At 33.0% G+C, this 21417-nt stretch overlaps 1 protein-coding gene and 1 long non-coding RNA gene across 5 annotated transcripts in view; one reads left to right on the top strand and one right to left on the bottom strand.

The window, feature by feature from the left end:
• Positions 1-1873: 1873 nt before the first annotated feature.
• LOC140447187 (uncharacterized) lies at positions 1874-9446 on the top strand. Its single transcript, XR_011951584.1, has 2 exons — positions 1874-4938; positions 4985-9446. It is a non-coding gene; the product is annotated as an uncharacterized lncRNA (long non-coding RNA).
• A 920-nt stretch (positions 9447-10366) lies between these two features.
• Positions 10367-21417, bottom strand: part of ATP8B (ATPase phospholipid transporting 8B) — a 294637-nt gene continuing 283586 nt past the window's right edge. For all 4 annotated transcript variants that reach the window (XM_072539697.1, XM_072539698.1, XM_072539695.1 and 1 more), the window contains 4 exons: positions 21134-21237; positions 19959-20234; positions 17435-17684; positions 10367-16499 (listed from right to left, as the gene is read on the bottom strand). In XM_072539697.1, coding sequence (XP_072395798.1) covers positions 16438-16499; positions 17435-17684; positions 19959-20234; positions 21134-21237 — 692 coding nt within the window. In that variant the 3' untranslated portion in view covers positions 10367-16437. The remainder of the gene's footprint in view (positions 16500-17434; positions 17685-19958; positions 20235-21133; positions 21238-21417) is intronic.

Below are 21417 nucleotides of genomic sequence, written 5' to 3'. Positions count from 1 at the left end.
TTTGTAATACAAAATTATTTACCGAATATTATCAAAAGCATCAGCACCCAAATCAAAGTTGAATTATTATAATTAATTTATTTCCACACCCTTCATGTGACACGTTGGTTTAATTACGGAGATATAACAAAATGTGTGTAACAAAAATGTATATTTTTTGCAAAATATAAAGATTTTAATTTTATTCTACTAAATAAACTACAGCATTGTCAAAATGATATTTTATACAATGAATACTCACAAAACGCATCACATTTGTTAAAAAACAGCATTTTCAAGAGCAAATAAAAAAATCGTACAGAAAAAAGCGCAATGTTACAGAAGCCCACAAGAAATATCCACACGCGGAAAATCCTACAAGGAAAAAAATGTATAATTGCGCACTCATATTATAAATTCATTTTAAAGGAAATCTAAATTTCTAATACATATATAAACTACTGTAGATTACCTATTGTTCTTAAATATGATAATTTATTCTCTATTTCATTATACTTTTCTACTGAATTGGCTACAATCGCGTAGTTTTCTATATTTCCTTTTACTAGGTTGCCTTTGATTAGGTTAGGTTTTATCTTATTATCGGAAAAAGCCAGACATATACAGTACCTGGCCAAATTACTAGGCCAAGCATTAACAATTTGCATTTTTTAAAATTAATAATTTTTATCAACAGGAACGTTATTATTTTTTCGCATAGCAACATTTATATAGTATGGTAACATTATTGTACTATTTTAACGTTGGCAACACCGCCCTATCTGCCATTTCTAGACAGCATTGCGTCCTGTCAACTAGTGTGCATTTTATAACCTCAAATACTGTCTGTGAACATTTGAAATCTAAACGGTTTTGACTTGAAATTTTATTGCAGAGTTGAGTGATTTATCCTTTTTTTTGCATATAAAATATGCAGTGAAGTTATTGGTATAATTAAGGGTATTATACATTTCTTTAGATGGGGAATGTCAATAAAACGAGTAGGTCGGTTATTTGGACTCTCAAAAGTTGGACAAATGTCTCAAAATAAAATAGCAGCAATGGCAGGAGTATTAAGAAGTTCTGTAAGGAATATAAAACAGAACATTGCGTCTGGAGTCAGTTTGGATCCAAAGTGTAAGGAACACAACGGAAGACATCGTGTTACTACTCCTAGGACTGATCGCAAAATAAGAGATATTTGCCTAGTAAACCGAAAGAAACCACTGCGAATGCTTACCCTGGAGATAAGAAATGAAGGAATTTGTGTTTCAGAAAGAACAGTTCGTCAGAGACAAACTGGTAGCTAGGACACCAGCTCGAAAACCAAGGCTTACTCCGGCTATGATAAAGAAACGTTTCGAATTTTCACAAAAATACAAAAACTGGACAGTGAAAGACTGGAGAAAGGTATATTTGTGTTGTTTTGCTTGAATATCACTATTAAAAACTAAAAAAAAATTGTGAATAAAATCCTTTATAAAAAGGTATATAAAAAACCCAGTTGGGCTATGTTGAATTGACAAAACGTTTTCGGAATAAGTATTCCATCATCAGTGTCTAGTTAATACATGGATGTAGCCACTAAATATGTGGGTAAAAACCCTTTAAAAATTATTAAATAAAATTTGGTTTACATTATGTCTAATTTACAGTTGAGATGTTAAAGTTTTCGCCATGTTACCAATCCAACGGTAACTTTAACATCTCAACTGTAAATTAGACATAATGTAAACCAAATTTTATTTAATAATTTTTAAAGGGTTTTTACCCACATATTTAGTGGTTACATCCATGTATTAACTAGACTCTGATGATGGAATACTTATTCCGAAAACGTTTTGTCAATTCAACATAGCCCAACTGGGTTTTTTATATACCTTTTTATAAAGGATTTTATTCAAAATTTTTTAATATATGGTTTACAGCCAAATACAGGAACTTTGTTTCCTTGTGGATTTTAAAAAAATTGAGCGTTTTGACCGAAAAAACGAAGTTTGTTCGGAGACGTCCCAACGAGAAATACAAGCCCGACTGCATTGTGCCCACCATCAAACACCCACCGTCACTCATGGTCTAGTCTGTGGTACTCGAGACGAGACTTTTGCCACAGCTGCAGGAATGGTTTCCTGGAGAAGATGAACCCATATTTATGCACGATGCTGCTCCTTGCCACAAGGCTAAGAGTATTTCAACTTATTTAAAGCAAAAAAAATTAAAGTTCTTAACTGGCCAGGCAACTCGCCTGATATGAACACTATTGAGAATGGGTGGGAACTACTGAAAAGGGATATTGCGAAAAAAAAAACATTACTAATAAAAGGGAGTTACCTGAAACGCTCATATTTGAGTGGAATCATAATCCTCACCTCCAGGAAACTATTCAAGCCTATATCGAGAGCATGCCTAGACGCGTTCAAGCTCTTTTAGCAGCCAAAGTTGGACATACAAAATATTAAATTAATCCCTAATTTGTAAAAATTATACTTTTTTAATAAATAAAAGTTTTTTGTTAACTTTTTTAGTACAGTTTAATTACCTACGAGTTAATATTTACAAAAACGAACAAAACAGTAACTTTTTTCAAATATATCCAAAATCATGAGAGAAATAACTTTATATAGTAGATTTTTCCTTGATTCCTAATAGTTTGGCCAGGTACTGTAATACCTAGACTGCCCGCTGCAATCTAAACCCGGTCCCAGGCAAACATGAGTATGATTGACTTTTTTCAATGACCTCGATGCTTTAAGATATTCTTTCCATGTTGATATAGTCGATAAATACCACCCATTAGAAAGATATGCAAGGATTGCAAGGTATTATATGCCAATAGAAAAAGCATAAAGGTGAGCGTCTTTTTCTACATGCGCTGTATACATCAGAGCTGTTTTCCTTGTGCGATTTAATCTATGTGTGCAATTTTCCACGTGTAGATATTTCTAGTGAGCTTATATAACATTGCGTTTTTTTCTGTGCGTGTATTTCTTTTTCGTTTTTTTTAATTGCGATTTTTTCTTAGATTCGTACAGGTCATACTTTCCATAAACAAGATTTCAATAAAAAATAATAAACCCAATGACCCTCATAGTATTTAGAGTTGTATAAACTGAAAGAAGGCGCAGATATTGACGTACCAAGCGAAATGAGATAATAAATAATCGTCTTACTTCTGAAGTGACACCCTTTTTACATGTATTGTACTCACATATGTTCGTTAAGTGAGTAGAATTAAAGAAGAATACATTCAGAGAATAACTGTCAGAACTCTAGATTTAGATGATGACTAAAACAGTTAAAAATCTCTGATATGGCCTGTTTTGACGTCATTGCTCTATATGCATGGCTCCTTTTACTAGTTAAAAGTAAAACTACTTACATCAAGTTTACTTTCATAAACTAAGCATAATAAACGATTTTATTTTAAAATCATAAATAAATATAATCTTTTATGTAAAGTTACAAAATTAATGAATTTAAATTTAAAACGGAATTCCTGCAAGCAGAACCCTATCTGGTGGTCTGATAATTAACCTTCTTCGCCGATTAAGGCGCTGGGATCTCAGTAAACATTATAGTTCTAACAAGCCTAACCTTTTTTAAGCATATATGTAAAATTGTGGCATTATATATTGTTGACAGCTGCATAAAGTTGATAGGTTTGAAAAAAATGGGGAAAAGCGATTTTGGATCTTTCTTATTTTGGGACTAACGCTGCTTCAGACTATACTGTCAAATTTTGGTTCCGTGAATTAGTAATGGCCGTATATCTACACTGGATGAACTATGTACTGAACGGCCCTACCATGCAGTTACACCAGGAAATGTAAAGAAAGTCCATTAAATTATTTTAGTTGATCTTAAACTAAAGATGCGTGAATTGGCAGATGATACAAGAATTATTAAAGAGCGTACTAGTCGTATTTTGAATATGAAAAAATTATCTTGTCGATGGGTGATGCGTTTGCAGACCATTGACTAAAAACATGATAGTATGACCAGTACTTAGGAGTGTTTTGGACCTCATGAAGCGCAATCTATCGGCTTTTGGTATCGATTGGTAATCGTTGATGAGATCTGGATCTATTACTACACACCAGAGAACAGACTGAACGTACAGGAATGGACTGAAGTCGGAAAAGTGCTCCGAAGCGGCCAAGAGTGACTCAATAGGTCGGAAAGATTATGCCCACTGTATTTTGGGGTTGTAAAGGCATAATTCTAATCTTGAAAAATGTAAAACTATCAATAGGCAATACATATTATTGTGCATTATTAGACAAATTAGAAGAAACAGTGTTGTTTCTCCAAGAAAATGCATCGGCTCACAAGAGCGTTATGACAATGGCAAAAACTCATGAGTTGAGCGTCTTAATGCTTTCTCATCCGATTTATTCTCTTGATTCGGTCCCCTCTGATTATTATGTGTTCCCAAATCTAAAGAGATGGCTCATAAATAAAAATTTCAGCTCGAGCGAAGAGATAATTGATGAAGCAAACGCTTATTTGCAGAACTTCCAGATTTTGCAGACTAATCATTCAGACGTCAGAAAGAAGTTGCAAAATCGCTGGAATCGTGTATAGGACCACCTAGTACGCTTTGTTTGTTAAAGTTTAATAATTTTTATACCTGTGGCGCCACTCCTATAGTGCAGTGATGTCATAAAATGGCGACAAAATTTGAATGACTGCAAATTTTCGTTGGCAAGTCATAGATTTGAAAAAAAATGTAATCTATATTAAAAAATTTATTAAGACTAGTTTTTTGGCAACAATGATATGCTGCCATTGACGATAATAATTAGTAGTTATTAGTAGTTATTCTATGATACACCGGAACCGTATAAAGGTCCCTGACGAATATCATTGCAGTCTTAATGATCAAAAAAACCCAAAATATCTGCGAAAATAAGAATGAAAACAAGGAAACTGCTGATATATTTGAGATAGGAGAAACCAGTAATACATGGTGTTTCAAAAAAAGGTAACACCGTCTCTAGAAAAGGTAAGAAGCTGAAAAATAGGGGTTTGCTTGGTAAAAAATTTTTGTAACGCCATCGGTTCTCAAAATAAACGCGTTGAAGAAAACACATTTTTTACAATTTTGCCGAAACTACTAGCAACATTGTAATGCAATTGTATACCAATATGTTTTGGAATCTGATACATCCCATGAATTTATTTTTATATCTGTGACTCATAGTTGGCGCTAGTTACAAGGTTCGCACCAAGTATTATTAAACATAAACTTTTTTAAGGGTAGAATTATTAATCAAAATTCAAAGTGAACTTAAACATCATACAATTTTACACCAAGCAACCGACATTACGACATTTATTGATTGTTATGACAATAAGTCAACAATAATTAGATTTTTGAAACATTGTTACTTGAAAAATTAGATATTGTTAACAGTGGCGCACCCAAGGGGGGATTGGGGGGTTAAATCCCCCCGTACACTATTCCGACACTGTTACTCACAAATTTTAAGGCCTCAAAATGAAGGTAGCATAAAAAAAATTCGGTGCCCAATCAAACCCCCCCCAAACGAAAATTCTAGGTGCTCTACTGATTGTTAACCAAAATGTACTCAAATTTAACCTTACACAAGTGTTTAGGAATTTATAGTGTAGCTTTTACACGTTATGCAGAAATGTTTCTTAGAAGAAACTTACCAAGAAAAAAAAACAAGAGCCAAAAGAAAAAGCAATTACACAGCGGTGTATACAAACCTAAATGTGGCGATTGCCCAAAAACTTACATCGGCCAAACTGGTAGAACTTTTATCAAACGTATGGCAGAACATAAAAGGGCTTTTAATAATAGAAAAACAGATTCTACGAACGCGCTTCGCCTTGTAGATCATAATCATTCTTTTAATGATTAATTTCAAATTCTTCACATTCAAAATAAAGGCCCCCAAGGCCTAAAGGCCTTGGAAATCCACAAATTAAAAAATACAGACATAATTTTGAATGACCAACTTGAGACAAACAGTTCTCCCCTCTTCAACTTATTCAGTTAAAGACTGTAAAGTGTAAACACATACCAAAAATAGATCACTTGAGTAAGGTACTCTGGTCGAAACATCTGTAGTGATAATAATTTAAAGTACATTTTGTGGGAGTGTTGAAAACAAAAGTTTTCAGTGTTTTATTGTTAGATAAAATGCATTTCCATCAAGTAACGGTCGAATCCATTACTTAAGTAAAAAACATTGAGGGCCGTTGAACGACGTTGTCGAGAAACTGGGACTGTGAGACCAAATAAAATAAATTCTGGTACACCAAGTAAAACAAGAACAATTATTAAAGAAAATATTATTTTAAATTCACTTGATCAAGATCCAACAGTTAGCGTAAGGGATATATATCTCAAGACAAATAAATAAGTCTTCTTCAAGTACTTGGCGGATACTTAGAGAGCAGCAGCTACATCCTTATCATTACAGACAAGTCCAAGAGCTCTTCTGAGGAGATCTACCAGTTAAGAGTGGATTTTTGTGAAACATTGCATTGAAAACTTCTTTTTACGGACGAGGTCACCTTAATGACACCATAGCTGATCCCCAACCGTTTAGAAGATTAATGGATTCTTTAGAAAAAAGGATAAACTTGTTTATTCGTGAAAATTAAGGACATTTTGAACATTTATTCCAATTGAATTTTATTTTATGTTCTTATTCTTTATTTTAATTTTCTAAAATTATTAAACAAAGTAATGATAACTTTATAATCACTTTATACCAGCATCGGTTATTACTTCATAATTTTCAAATCAAAATATTCCAAAAACTGTAGACAGTATAGAGTTTTACCAAGAGTATCTTTTTGGTGTACAATTTAAGTTCACTTAAATAGATTTTATATGATGTTTAAGTTCACTTGGAATTTTGATTATTAATTCTACCCTTGCAAATAATAATAATTGAATAATACTTGGTATAACTAGCGCCATCTGTGAGTCAGATATAAAAACAAATTCATGAGCATTGATGGCCATTCTAGAAACTGTGTTACATTTTTTTGAAACACCCAGTACATCTTTTATTTACGCAAAACAAATGTACAGTGGTTATTTTATTTATTTCAATTTGCCAATAACTCTTAATGTAAGTATTCATTATATATGGCAATTTGAATTACAGTGCGAAGCCTAGTATTATTCTTAAGTACAGCACATCTACATTTGGTATTCTATTTCTAAGCGTTTAAAAGTACTATTTCCAATGTAGGGTGGTGAATCTAAATTATTCAACTATCTAACCTATTATCACAGATGTCTTTAAAAACTCGTCTAACAGTTATGGTCGCTTTAACAATGTACCAAAATCCATTTTCAGAGGTAAAAATTATGTATGGACAATTAACAACATTTAAACAAGATATGATTAGTTTTTGGCGTATATGTTGTAACTGTTACATCGATTTTTAATACAAACTATGTAAGAAAAAACAGTTGAGTTGTCGAGGCAAAGAGTAGCTTAAAGTATCAAAAGGCTGTAATATATTTAAAATTTATCAAATTAACTAGGACAAACCATTTGTTACTGTCAAATCAAAAATAAAAGTTTTATAAAACTGTATAAAACTTATGATATATTACAAATAATTTTTTAAATGATAACGTGAGAAACTAAGGCTTATTTATAGCTCTCAAAGCACCAATTCTTATACGAGCCCCTTCACATATCAGTTGGCCCACCTATGGAATTTCCAGTTTAAGGTACATTGTAAGTTTAAGTTATTTTGAACAATAAAAAACCCTGGCTATGCATTCACTTATGTCAACATACGTTGATTTTTTCATAACTACGTTAAATCCAAAGGTAGCTATGGAAAAATGACATCAAAACAATAATATTGTCAGTTACTGTCAAATTTATTTTATAGCATTGTAAAGCTTTTTGCCGTTTGTGGATTGTACCGTTCGCGTCATAAAAAACTGGTACAACTCTTATTACCGAAAATCATGTTTTTCAAGTTGTGTAAGTTGATCTTGTCACATGTGTCATTCTAATTTCTAGGGCACTGTTGCCAGTTCAACGAAAATATTATATGAAATCGGCTAAAAGCAGGGCTGTGTGACAGACCGCCAGTTTTGAGTATTCTAAAAACTAAAACATCGAGCATTCTCGATCAGTCAGTCACATTAAATTTGTTTAAACATGCATCCTAAAAATTTCTCATATTAATTTTGTAATTTTTCTTATCTCAATTAAGTACTCATACCTTGATTTGTGTTTTATTATAATTTATGAAAATATTTCAATTCAACTATAGTGATAGATAAAATCAATCTAGACATAACTTTAAATTATTATAATAAAACATTACAGTGAGGTATTGGATTGTAACTGTCACTTTATAATCTACGTAGGATAAAGTATAATGTTAGTTTTTGTTAATGTTATCGTTCATATAATAAATAATAAATTAATCTTAGTAGTTGGCCTGTGACTAAACTTATTGATACAAAATACAGTTCGTGTTCGGTAGGTAATTGAAGTAAAAAATTAGGTACAGTAGATGCATTATAATGTTCCCTGTGCTAATAATCTAGGTTTAAAGATCCTTCAAATATTTTGGATATTAGCTGAACCCTATCTCTGGTTATTAAATTTATTAAATACGGTTTTTTGTTGTTAATGATAAAAATAATACCTATCTAATAACTTTATTTTTTTAATTAGATTTAGTGCAATTCCGTTATCTGTGATGGCAACAGCGAATTAATTCACGAACCACTGTATCCAGTCTGAACCCAGGTTTACATTGGGAAAAAAAAGTGTACCAGTTTTATATGACGGGAAGTGTACAATTGGTTGAGGTAAAGTTATCGATGAGAAAATTTGTTCACTCATTATTAGATTTTTTAATTCTGGAAAATCCAATTCGGAAATCGCGAATATGTTGCAATGGTCACGCTATAGTGTAAGAAACATAATCAGAAGATACAAAACTATAGGTTCGGTCGTCACAAAACCTAGAAATGTACGAAAAAGTAAAATAACCGAAGCAGATCGAAAGACATTAAGACGCATTATAGCACAGAATACATCACCCAACAAGAAGCGAAACGAAGGGCTTTTTCGCAATCCAAATTTCTGTGACAATCCGCCATGTTCTAAATAGTTTATCTGTCAACCTATAAAAACGGAAGTTTGTTATTTGTTTACATATTGAGAAGTGTTATTTCGTGTGTGTTGTTTAATAGTTAAAAAAGAATAATACTGTTCTACATATTTTTGTAATAAACTCATTATGATGACCAACACGAAAAGGAGGATCTTATTGTGTTGTTCGTGGGTGCCCATCTAAAACTGGTGAGGAAATAGAAGTCTCGTTTCAATACCGAGAGATTGTAGCAGGTAAACAAATTAAATTTGAAATTCAAACGCGTTCCAAAATTTTAATAAATTTCATTTTATTTTAGGCCAAGGAAAAGCAACTTGACATTACAACAACTAACATGACTAACATTACAACAAAAGAAAAATAGAACTAAGAAGGTCAAAAGAGCATAAAGATTGGACTCAGTCGCAATTTGATTCAATACAATGGAGTGATGAGTCCAGATTTGAAGTGTATGTTGGAGACAGTAGGACTCGCGTCGTTCGCAGGAAAAATAAAGTTTTTCATCCCGACTGTCTGAAGAGAAAAGTCAAATTTGCTACATCTGTCATGATCTGGGGCAGCATGTCGTCTAAAGGTGTGGGAAAGTTACATTTTATCGATGGGATCATAAACACGGACAAATATTTCAATATTTTCTATAATTAGGAAATTAGGTATACAGCATTTAAATATGTATATCATATATTAAAATATTTATTAATATTTGTTTTGTCTGAGCTAATGGCGGAGAAAGGTGATGGATAAGGACAAATGCAGAGAAATTCTTGAAGAGGTTAGGACCCACGCAGAGTTATAAAGCCAGAATGATGATGATGTCTGAACTAATGTGCACAGTATCTGATAAAACTCACTCTAGCCCAAAGTTAGCTTAGGAGTCAAAAATCACAATGATTAAGCTACTTTCTCGTAAAAGACAGAATTTTAAGTACAGGTTAATTAATACATTTTAAGTAATTCTGTCAATTAAAAATAGTCAAATAAATTTAATTATTTCAAAAGTTCAAACGATGAAAAGCGAATAAGTCTATGACTATTTTGGTAGTGATAACATGGTAAAGTTTAGAATTCTGGCAGTATAAGATAGATCGCTTCCCAATAATATTGTTTGCCACCAATAGAAGTCATTGGCTACACTATCACTTGTATGGATTTTTTTTATTTTCTTTATTCTTAAAAAATTTTTTTTAATTTACTAATGTTTGTATTTTGAGAACGATTTCCGAAGTGGAAATTGAAACGTCAATAAACGTTCTTTATTCTTGAAAAACGTTGAGTCGCTAGAGAGCCTGTAATAATTGTCGCACTTTTGAAATGTGCAACACAGATCAGAAGGGTATTTCTTGAAACGACTTTATTAAAATTTCTATACGATTTATAAAGGAAAAAGAAATTGATAGGATCATTTTTTTCAAACGTAATAATATAAAATTCAAAGTGATCTTGCGCGTTTGAACTGGAATTCGAGAGGGAACAGACACGGCCAATGGATGAGTAGTAAGATTAGAGATTGGTAGATATATGGCTCTTTGAACGGCCCAATTCATTGATTCGTACCGCAAGGAGTAGGAGATAATTTTTAGCTATATTACGATAGCATTTGTTTTAGGTTCAATAAAGCCTCTACAGTTGGTTCTAGCTTCTTCAGAGTTTTGTATAAGTAGTATAACTAGATAGTAGTATACATAATATATTATATAGTTCTTCTTCTTCTTCAGAGTAACTAAAGCCATAAAATTAAGCCGCTAGTCCGTCCAAAATTAGAAACATTAAACAAAACAGCAATATGTTGAAGGATGATGATTGATACCGGGAATTTCGAGTTTTTACAATGTCAAAATGAGAGCGTTTTTGTTTATAGTTTTGGTATTAATTAAATTTTAAATTCGTATTCGATTTCGTCGGTTAAGTACATATTTAATGACCAGAATAAATATCCTAAACTCTAATTAATTTGGCCTTTAACGTTTTGATATAGTTCGTACAAATTGAATGATTGTGCATGTGCAATGCCATACCGAACTATATTTTTTAAGTAAGTTTAGAAGCAAAAGTGCTTATGTTGTTGTTTGTTTGGGTTTATATGGCTGCGGAACTAAATCCATTCGCCAGGAAGGTGAAATGAAGCAAACATCTGAAGAAAGAACATAACAGAAGCAATTTTCTAAACATTTTCAAGATCATGTTAAAAAGAGTTCTGTTGTAGAACTAAATATCTTATTAACAGTCCACTTGTTTGTGCAAGGTATATATTTTTTAACCATTTTGTCCTCCGTATTTTGAGTTTTTTGATAAGCAGTAATAATTCAACTGAACTTATTCTCACAGCTACTGCTACAGTTGATTTTTGGAACACTCCGTACATCACGTAGCTTTGTTTATTAATATTTCATGTATTTCAAGAAACATTTGTATATTTGCAGGCTACTTATTATATATAATTAAGTACTTTTCAACATTAATACATATTTATAATACTGGAACATAAAAATTCCGTTCAAACCTTTCTACAAAGTGAACCTCTATTTCAAGAAATAAAAAATAATACTGGTAGATATTTTCCATATTACAGGAACACTCACAGAAAATGCTTTACATTTAGACACTATTTTCATAGTATTTGTGAGAATAAATTTAAGACGCAGTTCGTAATATTCGAAGATTTTACATGTTAGGGTTTTCTAGCGCTTTTACACTTTTCCGTGGGGGTCTATAAGCAAATTGTACAGAAACGTAAAATCTTATATTTCACCGTACTACTCATCCATCGGTCGACACGATACGAGAATTTTCAATTGGAAGTCGCAGATTCGCTTTTAGATTGATGAAAATTTTCTCTGAACGACGTGAGGCTTGAACGAAGAATCTACTAAACATGCTGGTTTGCATTGGACGCAACATTTTGTAGTTGCAAAAGTACTTTGTTTAAAGGGCATGTAAAGTACTGATTAAGAAAGTCACCAGATGGAAGCCAGAAACTGAAAGACCAAGGGAGAGAGATTGGAGGACCAAGTCATGAGAGATATCAAAATTCTAAAAGTGAGAAACTGGAGTGACCTGTGCACAGATCGAATGGAAGAAAATTGTAAAGACAAACAAGTCATACAACAAAATTTGACAATATGCAAGAAGAATGCTCTAAAGCATTCAAAAAGCTCTAAGTAAGAGCTTCAAACATTACATCAGGAATGAAAGGCCATAACCACGAACTTTATTAACTGATTAAAGAGCCATTTTTTTTCAGAATTCGCTAGATGATGGAGAGACTGTCGAGAAGAGCTCTAGGTGGTCAAATTTAAGGAAAGGTGGGAAGGAAAAAATTTAAAAACTAGGAAAGCAAATTGGCAGTGGGATGAAGAGGTAAGATGCGCACAATAAAGACGAGAGGCACAGGACCGCGTATATCGGAGGAAGAAATTATAAGAGAGCAAGACTCAATTTGGGCTGCAGCACCATTGGAAGAAGATATCACACGCACTGGAAATAATTTGTTATTATCAAATTAGGATTTTAGCGTTTTATTAGAATATGTATGCACTATTATTATTCTTGAAGCTCCATTTCCGTTCTTCTCCACGTTAGTGTCCGTCAGGACGTATTTCTCTTCTTATTATATTTCTCTTTTAACTGCTCTTATGTTGTACTCTGACCTACTTCCTTCTTTCTGTTCCCGAATATGCTTTTCATTTGCAGGTTTTTGTAAGTCACGCCAACCATTTAACGTTTTCTTCCTATATATACTCTATGTAATAAAGATATCCACCGGTCAATCCGACGTAAGACAAAACAATACAAGAGAAATAACTAAAATAATTCAAGAAAACAAAAGTTTAGAAGTTTTGAGGCGAAATACGACAACATAGGCAACAAAAATATATACAAAATAAAAAACAAAGATGGAAACTACTGATAAAACCAAAATCCTTGAGATTGTCGAATCCTTTTATCGAGAAATGTAAAATCACAAACCAGGGATCAGAATAAATGCCAGAAATAACTCCATACGAAATCAAAACGGCACTTTTAGAAATTAAAAATAACAAATCCCCTGGCGATACGGAGTAGTGATCAAAGGGATGAAAATAGGTGGAAATAAAATTATCCAGGCTTTGGCCAAGCTTTTCACCGAATGCAAGGAAAAACTCCTTCTCAATGGAATAATGCAGTCATTACTTTATTACACAAGCAAGGAGACATACCAGATTTAAAAAACTACCGTCCTATCAGTTTGCTTTCACACATATATGTTATGTGTTATGTTATGTTATATCGTTATAATGGAATTGGGCAGGACATGTCACCAGATTATCAGACAACCGATGGACAAAACGTATTTTATTTTAGAGTGGAGACCAAGGCAAGAAGCAATACGAAGCAGAGGACGTCCATAACCCATAACCAGTTTTAAAAAAGCTGTAAACAAGTAAAAATTTATTATTGGTTTTATGAAAGTACCCTTCTAGCCTCATATATCATTTACAAATGCCCCATTTTACTACTGGTGACAGTCTTCTAAAGACATAAATAATGTTAGATGTAAAACAGGTATAATTTTATCAAATTTCACTTTTTCTGCCAAAAGTACTTTAAATATTATCACAGATCTTGATAATTTAAGATTTTCAAGACACTTTATTTAGTTTTTGTCATTTTTCTTAAAGCTTTCTAAAACACGTACAATGCAAAGGTTTTTTTTTTTGGTTTTTTGGTACAAATGTTTATTTCATTATACAATGTGACGCACTTAAATAGGAATCAGACCTGTAAAGTAACTTTAAGTTATATCAGTTAGCTATTTATCTTCAAATATAAAGTACTAAAAGATGCAATTCGGATCAAACTATAAAAGTTTTATTCAAATTTTCGGGCAAGATACTTTTTAAGGGCGATTTTCTATTTAAAAAATACTACACCACTAGATCCTGAGTGCCTCCAGATAGTATGAGCAAAATTTCATAAAAATATATTTATTACTAACTGTTATATATTATGACACTTTGACTTTGACACATGTCAATGAAATCGACCCGCTACTTTTATTACAGTCGGTATTTTTGTATCCTTTCTTAATTTGTAAAATAAAGCTGTACATCATTACTACAACAGACTCAAATTTCAATAAAGCATCACAACTACATACACAACACTAGCGAAGTTACAATAACCTAAAAACAGTCTCCAAATATTTTAAATGTTGCCTAGAAGTACAGTCCCTGCTTGATTTATTAGACTAACCATAAAAATTTCAGTTTTTTTGATTTCAATCGCACTAAAAATACGTTCACTTGGATACTAATGTGTTGAATGGGTTGCATAACCATTGGGTACATAGTTACGTGGAAAATGGTATAAATTTTTCTTAGAATTGTCAAAAATTTACAGATGACAGTAGAATGTGCTCATAGTGTGGAGTAACTAATTGTTTTAAATTTGGAGTTCTTTTACGTAAAACATAGATTTGTGGTCAGTTTATTTAAAATTTGCACTAGTAAGTATTGACATTATTACATAATAGTGTTTCTTTTGATTTTGGTTAATTCTTCGCCATAAAATAAGGCGATTAATCTTGGATTGGAATTTTTAGATGGGTAAATCCAAAGATCTTTGTGTTGAGAAAATCTCATCCATTACTTGCTCTATTAAAGAATTCAGCACTTAGTCAGAGAGATACCATGAAAATGTGGTGTATCCCAGTTGTCAGTGAGAAGATTGAGTTAAAAACTCAAAGAGAAGCGACCTTGACGTTAGATCGAAAGGGCGGGTGTGGAAAAAAACCTTCAGTCACCCCCAGCGCGCAATTTTAAAAACTTTAGCTATAACACACAGAAGCCACCCATAGAGATTTAAGAAATAAGTTGGAAGAAGCAGGATGCTCAGTATCTATGGCCACCGTACGCCGAAATTTGTATGGCATGGGCTTCAAATGTCGCAGGCCTGTTAAGAAGCCAAAACTAATCCCACAAATGCTCAAAAAACGCTTAGCTTGCGCCAAGATCCATAAAGACTGGTCTATTGATGATTGGCCTAAGGTAAAATTATTACAAATAATTTTATTGTCGCACTTTATAATTGTTATTCACATTTACAGGTTTGCTACAGCGATGAAGCTACATTTTAAATTATGGATGACAAGACCCAGTTTGTCCGAGGACGTCCAGGGATAAATTATGAATAAGGTATTTATTCAGGATGGAGCACCTTGCCATGCGACAAAAAGTATTAAACATTTTTTTGTTAGAACAAGAAATTCCGCTCTTACCATGGCCCGGCAACTCACCAGACATGAACCCCATTGAAAATGTCTGCGAGTCACTAAAAAGAGAGTTAGCCAAGGAAATAATTACCAACAAGGTTCAGTTGATAGAAAGAATCATTTTCCATTGGAATCACACCTAAAATTTAAAAGAAATCCCTTGGAAAATGCATAAACAGCATGCCTAGGAGAGTGGCTGCACAGCTTAAAGCCAAGGGTGGCTTAACAAAGTATTAATGTTATAGTAAAATATTGTAATAATTTACGTTGTTTTTGTTCAATAAATATGCAAAAGAGATACTACTATCATTTGTGTTATGTTTCTTAAAACACAGAAAACTAGAACTTGCTAAGTGAGTCTAATAAATTGAGCAGGGACTGTAGATCTTCTATTGCTTTCTAAATTTTTAAGGTAAAATGTAAACTTTTGTAGCTATCTGTTAATAAAAGTTGTTTGTTTGTGAGTATTTTCCATTAATCAAGATATTATTATGAAATTGGTTATAGCTATTTGTAGACACTTTTTAATAAAAGAAAAAACGTTATTAAAACCCTTTATTTTTTTCTACGAAAAAGTACGGTAGTATGTCCCGAACATCTGAATAAACCTTTTAAATTTTGTTTCTAAGTACATATTTTATGACTTCGTATTAAAAAAGTTTGAAATCGATTAACAACTTCAAATTTTGCAGAGGTGTTTCCAATCTAAATGGCCCACACTGTATATATTCAAATACAGTTTCACGCATTGTACTATATATATTTCTCACTGCTGAATATAAGTATTCGGCCATTTTTTTGTATAAAACCTTATAAATATAGCCTCTATTTCCAATAAGTATTTACTATTCGGTGTAACAATTCCACATATTTCTTATTATTATTATTAATATTCTCGATTAATCTGCAAAACTGCTACTGTCTAATTAAAATATGTATATATACAAAAAAAAAGAAACATTCATTTTCCACTTTCGCGGTTCCATTAGTTTAACAACCAAAAACAATACTTTTAATCTTAAGTAGCAAAAACAAAACATTGCCCTTCTTGTCTAAGCAGAGCACATTCGTCATAGATTGATGGTGTCCAAATCTTGAATGGGCGCCCTGCCAGGACCTCCGCTACTGCTTCCTGTAAGCGCAATTATATATTAGCACTCTAAATAGACACATTTATATATTATGGAACATTTTAAATACCAACAGAAGCTTGAATAAAAGAAATATACACATTTGCGAGCAGATAAATCTGCTACTCAATTAGTAAATTTTACTTTATTCTTAGCGTTTGTTTATTACAGAGCTGACAAAAATTAACGGCCATGTTTTGATAATTTGAAAACGTATTATAAAATTTATCAACTTTATATATAATAAGGAATACAGCACTCGTTGCAACATATATGTGTTATAGCGGCTTCCCACGATCGGCGATTCTACAGATCACCGCGCACAGCCGATGAGCACGGACGTCAACGTACCGCAGACAGAGCTCTTCCTACGGTCCGTGACAGTCTGTGTAGGTCTCTACTTTTGTTTTTTGCCTTCTGTATGTCGACATTAAACTGTCTCTCATCCTTTTTAAGTCTTTAATCAAAATAGTACTGTTCTTAGTGGAATACTCAAGAGTATTCCACTAATTATAGAAGACCAGTAACTAGGAATAAAAGATTTTTTAAAAAATTAATTAAAATCCTTTGTAAAAGGTATATATTTAAAAACCCAAACGGGCTATGTTAGACAAAACGTTTTCGGAATCCATCATTCCATCATCGGTGTCTAGGAGTACATGAATGTAGCCACTAAATATATGGGTAAAAAAACCGTTAACAAATAATTAGTTAAATTTGTTTGACATTATATCTTATAAATAATTAGGATGTTAAAGTTACCGTTGGATTAGGTAACATGGCGACATATGACTCCACGTTGAAGTTGCAAGTCCTGAGACGGTGTGTTTACGGAGACTTTATGCTCGCAACTGACTAGAGTTGCTTCCATAAAGTCCTCGTAGACACACCGTCTCAGGACTTGTGAAAACATAATAAAAATAGTTTTTAAACTTACCATCTGACGGCGGGGCAGCGCTTCCCGTTGAGGTATTTTTATGATGATGATGGTGTTCACTTCCTGTAGAAGTCATGTTTAATTTGTTTATAATGAAGTCGGTGTTGGGTAGTTTTCTCATAATCTTCCCGGACGTGATGAGGCGACCGAAACCTTCTTGGTGGGCAAAAGCATAGCCAGAACGTATCGAACGCCTTACTCGTCTCGCCGACGGCGTTCTTAAGGCGTCGTGACTATGTCTAGATCGTACCTAAAACACACAACACTTTATTAATGAAATTAAGTTAATTCTCTGACGGGTTGACCGGGAATTGTCCCTTTCGTGTTGATACCAAAGAAAATAGAAGCTGGAAAAAATAGGGCAAATGGAAACAATGGAGATGTAGATTTTCCACTATTTTTTTAGTAAAGAAACTTTGTTTATAAGAAAATAATGATAAAGATCAATCAAAATAATAATGTGTCCACATCATATACAAGGTGAGTCATAACTATTGGGACATAGACTAAGGACAGGTTATTTGGACCAAAATATGGCTATTGGACCAAATATGCCTTAATAAAATGTTGCTGAGAATAAAGATACAGGGTGTTAAAGTTCATTTTTGTTTTTCGTTTTTTGCTAATAGTTTCCCTGTATATTTATAAATTGCTATCAAAATTGGCTCAGAGGCATAATCTTAGACAAGAAATAGTATTTTATTTACAATTCCACTATCAAATACCAAACTAATAAACAAAGTTGCAACTAACGTAAGGTTTCCGTTTTGACGATAAATCAAAACTAAACACACTTTAACTTAAAAGAACTCACAAAACTCAAACTAAATGTTCTACATGGTCTCCTCCGATTTCTATGCCTTTTTTAATTCTTTTTATAAAGGATTTTCGGACGTTAAAAAAGATATTATTCTGTTCCCTTATAAGATTAGCTGCATTTTGAATGTATCTCCAAAGTTCGTCTCGTGTATTAATTTCATTGGCATAAATTAGGGACTTCATATGTCCCCAAAAATAAAAATCTAGCGGGTTGTACTCAGGACTTCTTGGTGGCCATTGAAAATCACTGCCTCTGCCAATCCATCGTTGAGGAAATACGTCATTAAGATGATTTCTAACAGCTAATGAAAAATGAGGTGGCGCTCCATCCTGCATAAACCACATTTTTCTTCTTACATCCAGTGACAGATCATCTAAAATATCACTAAGAGTATTTTCCAAAAAGAATAAATAAGAATCTCCATTTAAATTCGGAGGAAGAACATAAAGCCCTAGTAGTTGGTCGCCTATAATGCCACACCAAATATTCAATTTAAACTCATGCTGAAAATGTCTAGCTTTAATAGCATGCGGGTTTTCTTCTTCCCAATAATGACTATTTCGCCAATTAAAAACCCCTCGTCTGGTAAAAGTTGCTTCGTCGGTGAACATAATATTCTTAATAAAGTGTCTGTCATTGCGATGTTTATTCAGAATACGTTGGCAAAACTGTAACCGTCGTGGAAGATCTGTTGGAAGTAAATTTTGAACAGGAGTGAAGTGATAAGGATGGAGGTTCTCTTTTTTAGAATTCTAACAATAGACGACTGACTTACTCCTGTTGCTGCCAATAGATGTCGTGAACTTATTTCAGGATTTTCATCTACTCGAACTAAAAGTTCATCTTCTTGATTAGGTGTGATTTGTTTCGGTCGACCACCCCTATTTTTAGTATGAAATGACCCAGTTTCACCTAAACTACGATATAATCTTGCAAAAGTTTTGTGATTTGGTTGCCTTCTGTTTGCGCATAACATTCCATACCTTCTGGCTGCCGAGCGACCGCAAAAATTTTCTTGTGCGTATACGTAAATCATATCTCGCATTTCTTCATTAGTAAAATGATTGTGATTGTGTAAAATTTACTCTGAACAAATGACATTTACCAACAATTATCTGACAGTCCAAAGCATACTTTTCATAAATGAAATAATATTTGAAATCCTTTTTTAAGACTCTAAGCAGTTCGACTGCGTTTTTGTCGAAAATGGTTGAATTTATCATGTTTAAACAAGAGTACCAATTTTACGTAAAAATGATGTTTACGTCATATTTTCTAATAAAAATTACTAAAAAGTTTCATCAGAAAAAGTTTAGACTCAATTTGATCATTAGGAATGATCCCTCTATGACAAAACGTAAAATTGTAAATAAAATACTATTTCTTGTCTAAGATTATGCCTCTGTGCCAATTTTGATAGCAATTTATAAATATACAGGGAAACTATTAGCAAAAAACGAAAAACAAAAATTAACTTTAACACCCTGTATCTTTTTTCTCAGCAACATTTTATTAAGGCATATTTAGCCCAATAGCCATATTTTGGTCCAAATAACCTGTCCTTAGTCTATGTCCCAATAGTTATGACTCACCCTGTATAGACCTTAAATTACGTTTTCAAGTACTAAGCTCAATATTGCTGTTAAAAAGTTGAGTTCAACTATATAATACCGTTTTTACATATATATAATAAAAAGAACTTACCTGTGCCATTCTTTGCTTCAACCTAACCCTATCGGATAAGGTAGGGAACACGTCTACAAAGTAGAACCTCCACGCCAGCACAGGCATTATACAAATGATAACGACAAGGACGGTTGTGAACCAAAAGTTCACTTCTAACATCGCTTTTATCAAAGAGCCGACGTACGGGCCGCGGCAAAGGTAATTATAAAAATTGTCCGCTATAAAATAAAAAGCCAGAGAGCCCCATATCATAATGTGGTTGAAGACCGTCCAATACATTGTATCCAAGGCGATCTAAAAATAATTAATGTACATTTAAAAACAAGAAATGATTATTGTCATTAAAAATTAGCCGTATATTCGGTTGCTGGCTATACAGCTATACATGCTATAAGTTTTCTTTTACGTCGACTACAAAGAGCTCAAAAGCACAAAAAATCAATTTTTATTCCAAAATACAGGATGATTAATTTGTTTGAAGCAAATTTGAGCGATTTTTGTTAACTGAATAACCCTTTCACTTTCTTACAAATATCATATACGAAATACAAATTTCGTATATGATATCCTGCGAGATTTTTCGAATTCTCTACTAGATATTAGTAATTTTGTCCTCAAGCTGTATTATGCTTAAAGTGTTAGCAAAGTTGCCACAAAACAGTGACTGCTAATGCTAACAGTTCTCATTCTGAAAGACAGAAAGTTACCCTTGCCATATTGCCCTCCAGTCATGACACCAGTCACTTCAGTGTAAAAAGTTCCCATATGTGCGGTGCCACAAATTTTTTTATCTGAGTCAGTTCTCATCTGGCTGGTTCTTCTTTTTGTAGTGCCCATCCGTTTCGGATGTTGGCGATCATCATTGCAATCTGTGTTTTGCAAACTGTTGCTCTGAAAAGATTTGAGGTTGTTCTGTTGAACCACGTATGTAGATTTTTCAGCCAGGAAATCCTTCGCCTTTCTGGTCCCGTTTCCTTCTACTTTCCCTTGTAGAATTAATTGCAGCAACCCATATCTTTCGCTGTTCCTCATGATGAGACCGAGGTATTCGATTTTAAGTAAAAAGTGCAACAAGGGAAGGGCCCAGGACTGTATCAGCTCAATGTACCCGTGTGTCTACTAGCGTGGTACTTACTGTATAGCAGAACATTTGTCAAAAACTGATTAAATAATTATATAAAATATATTCTTACCTGTGCAGTATTAACGATAACTAGTATAGCTGCAGTCACACTACAAAATAACATATAGTCCGATAAACCTTGACCATTATAGCCGACTGCATCAAAGTAAGTACCTAAAATTATAAAAGATACGTTTACTACTATAAATATATCGCAAAATACAAAAATGTATATAGATAGGATATATTCAATGAGGTGACTTTTGGCCTATTCCATTGCGACCTTTTCAGATCTTTTGTGGTCCTCTAATCCTAGATTATATTCTCTAGACTGACTCTTTTCAAAAGGTCTAA

This window comes from Diabrotica undecimpunctata, chromosome 8 (assembly GCF_040954645.1).
Source record: "Diabrotica undecimpunctata isolate CICGRU chromosome 8, icDiaUnde3, whole genome shotgun sequence".
NCBI classification, from domain to species: Eukaryota; Metazoa; Arthropoda; class Insecta; order Coleoptera; family Chrysomelidae; genus Diabrotica; species Diabrotica undecimpunctata.
Note: the sequence above shows the minus strand (reverse complement) of the source record. Positions and strands in the feature narration are given on the sequence as shown.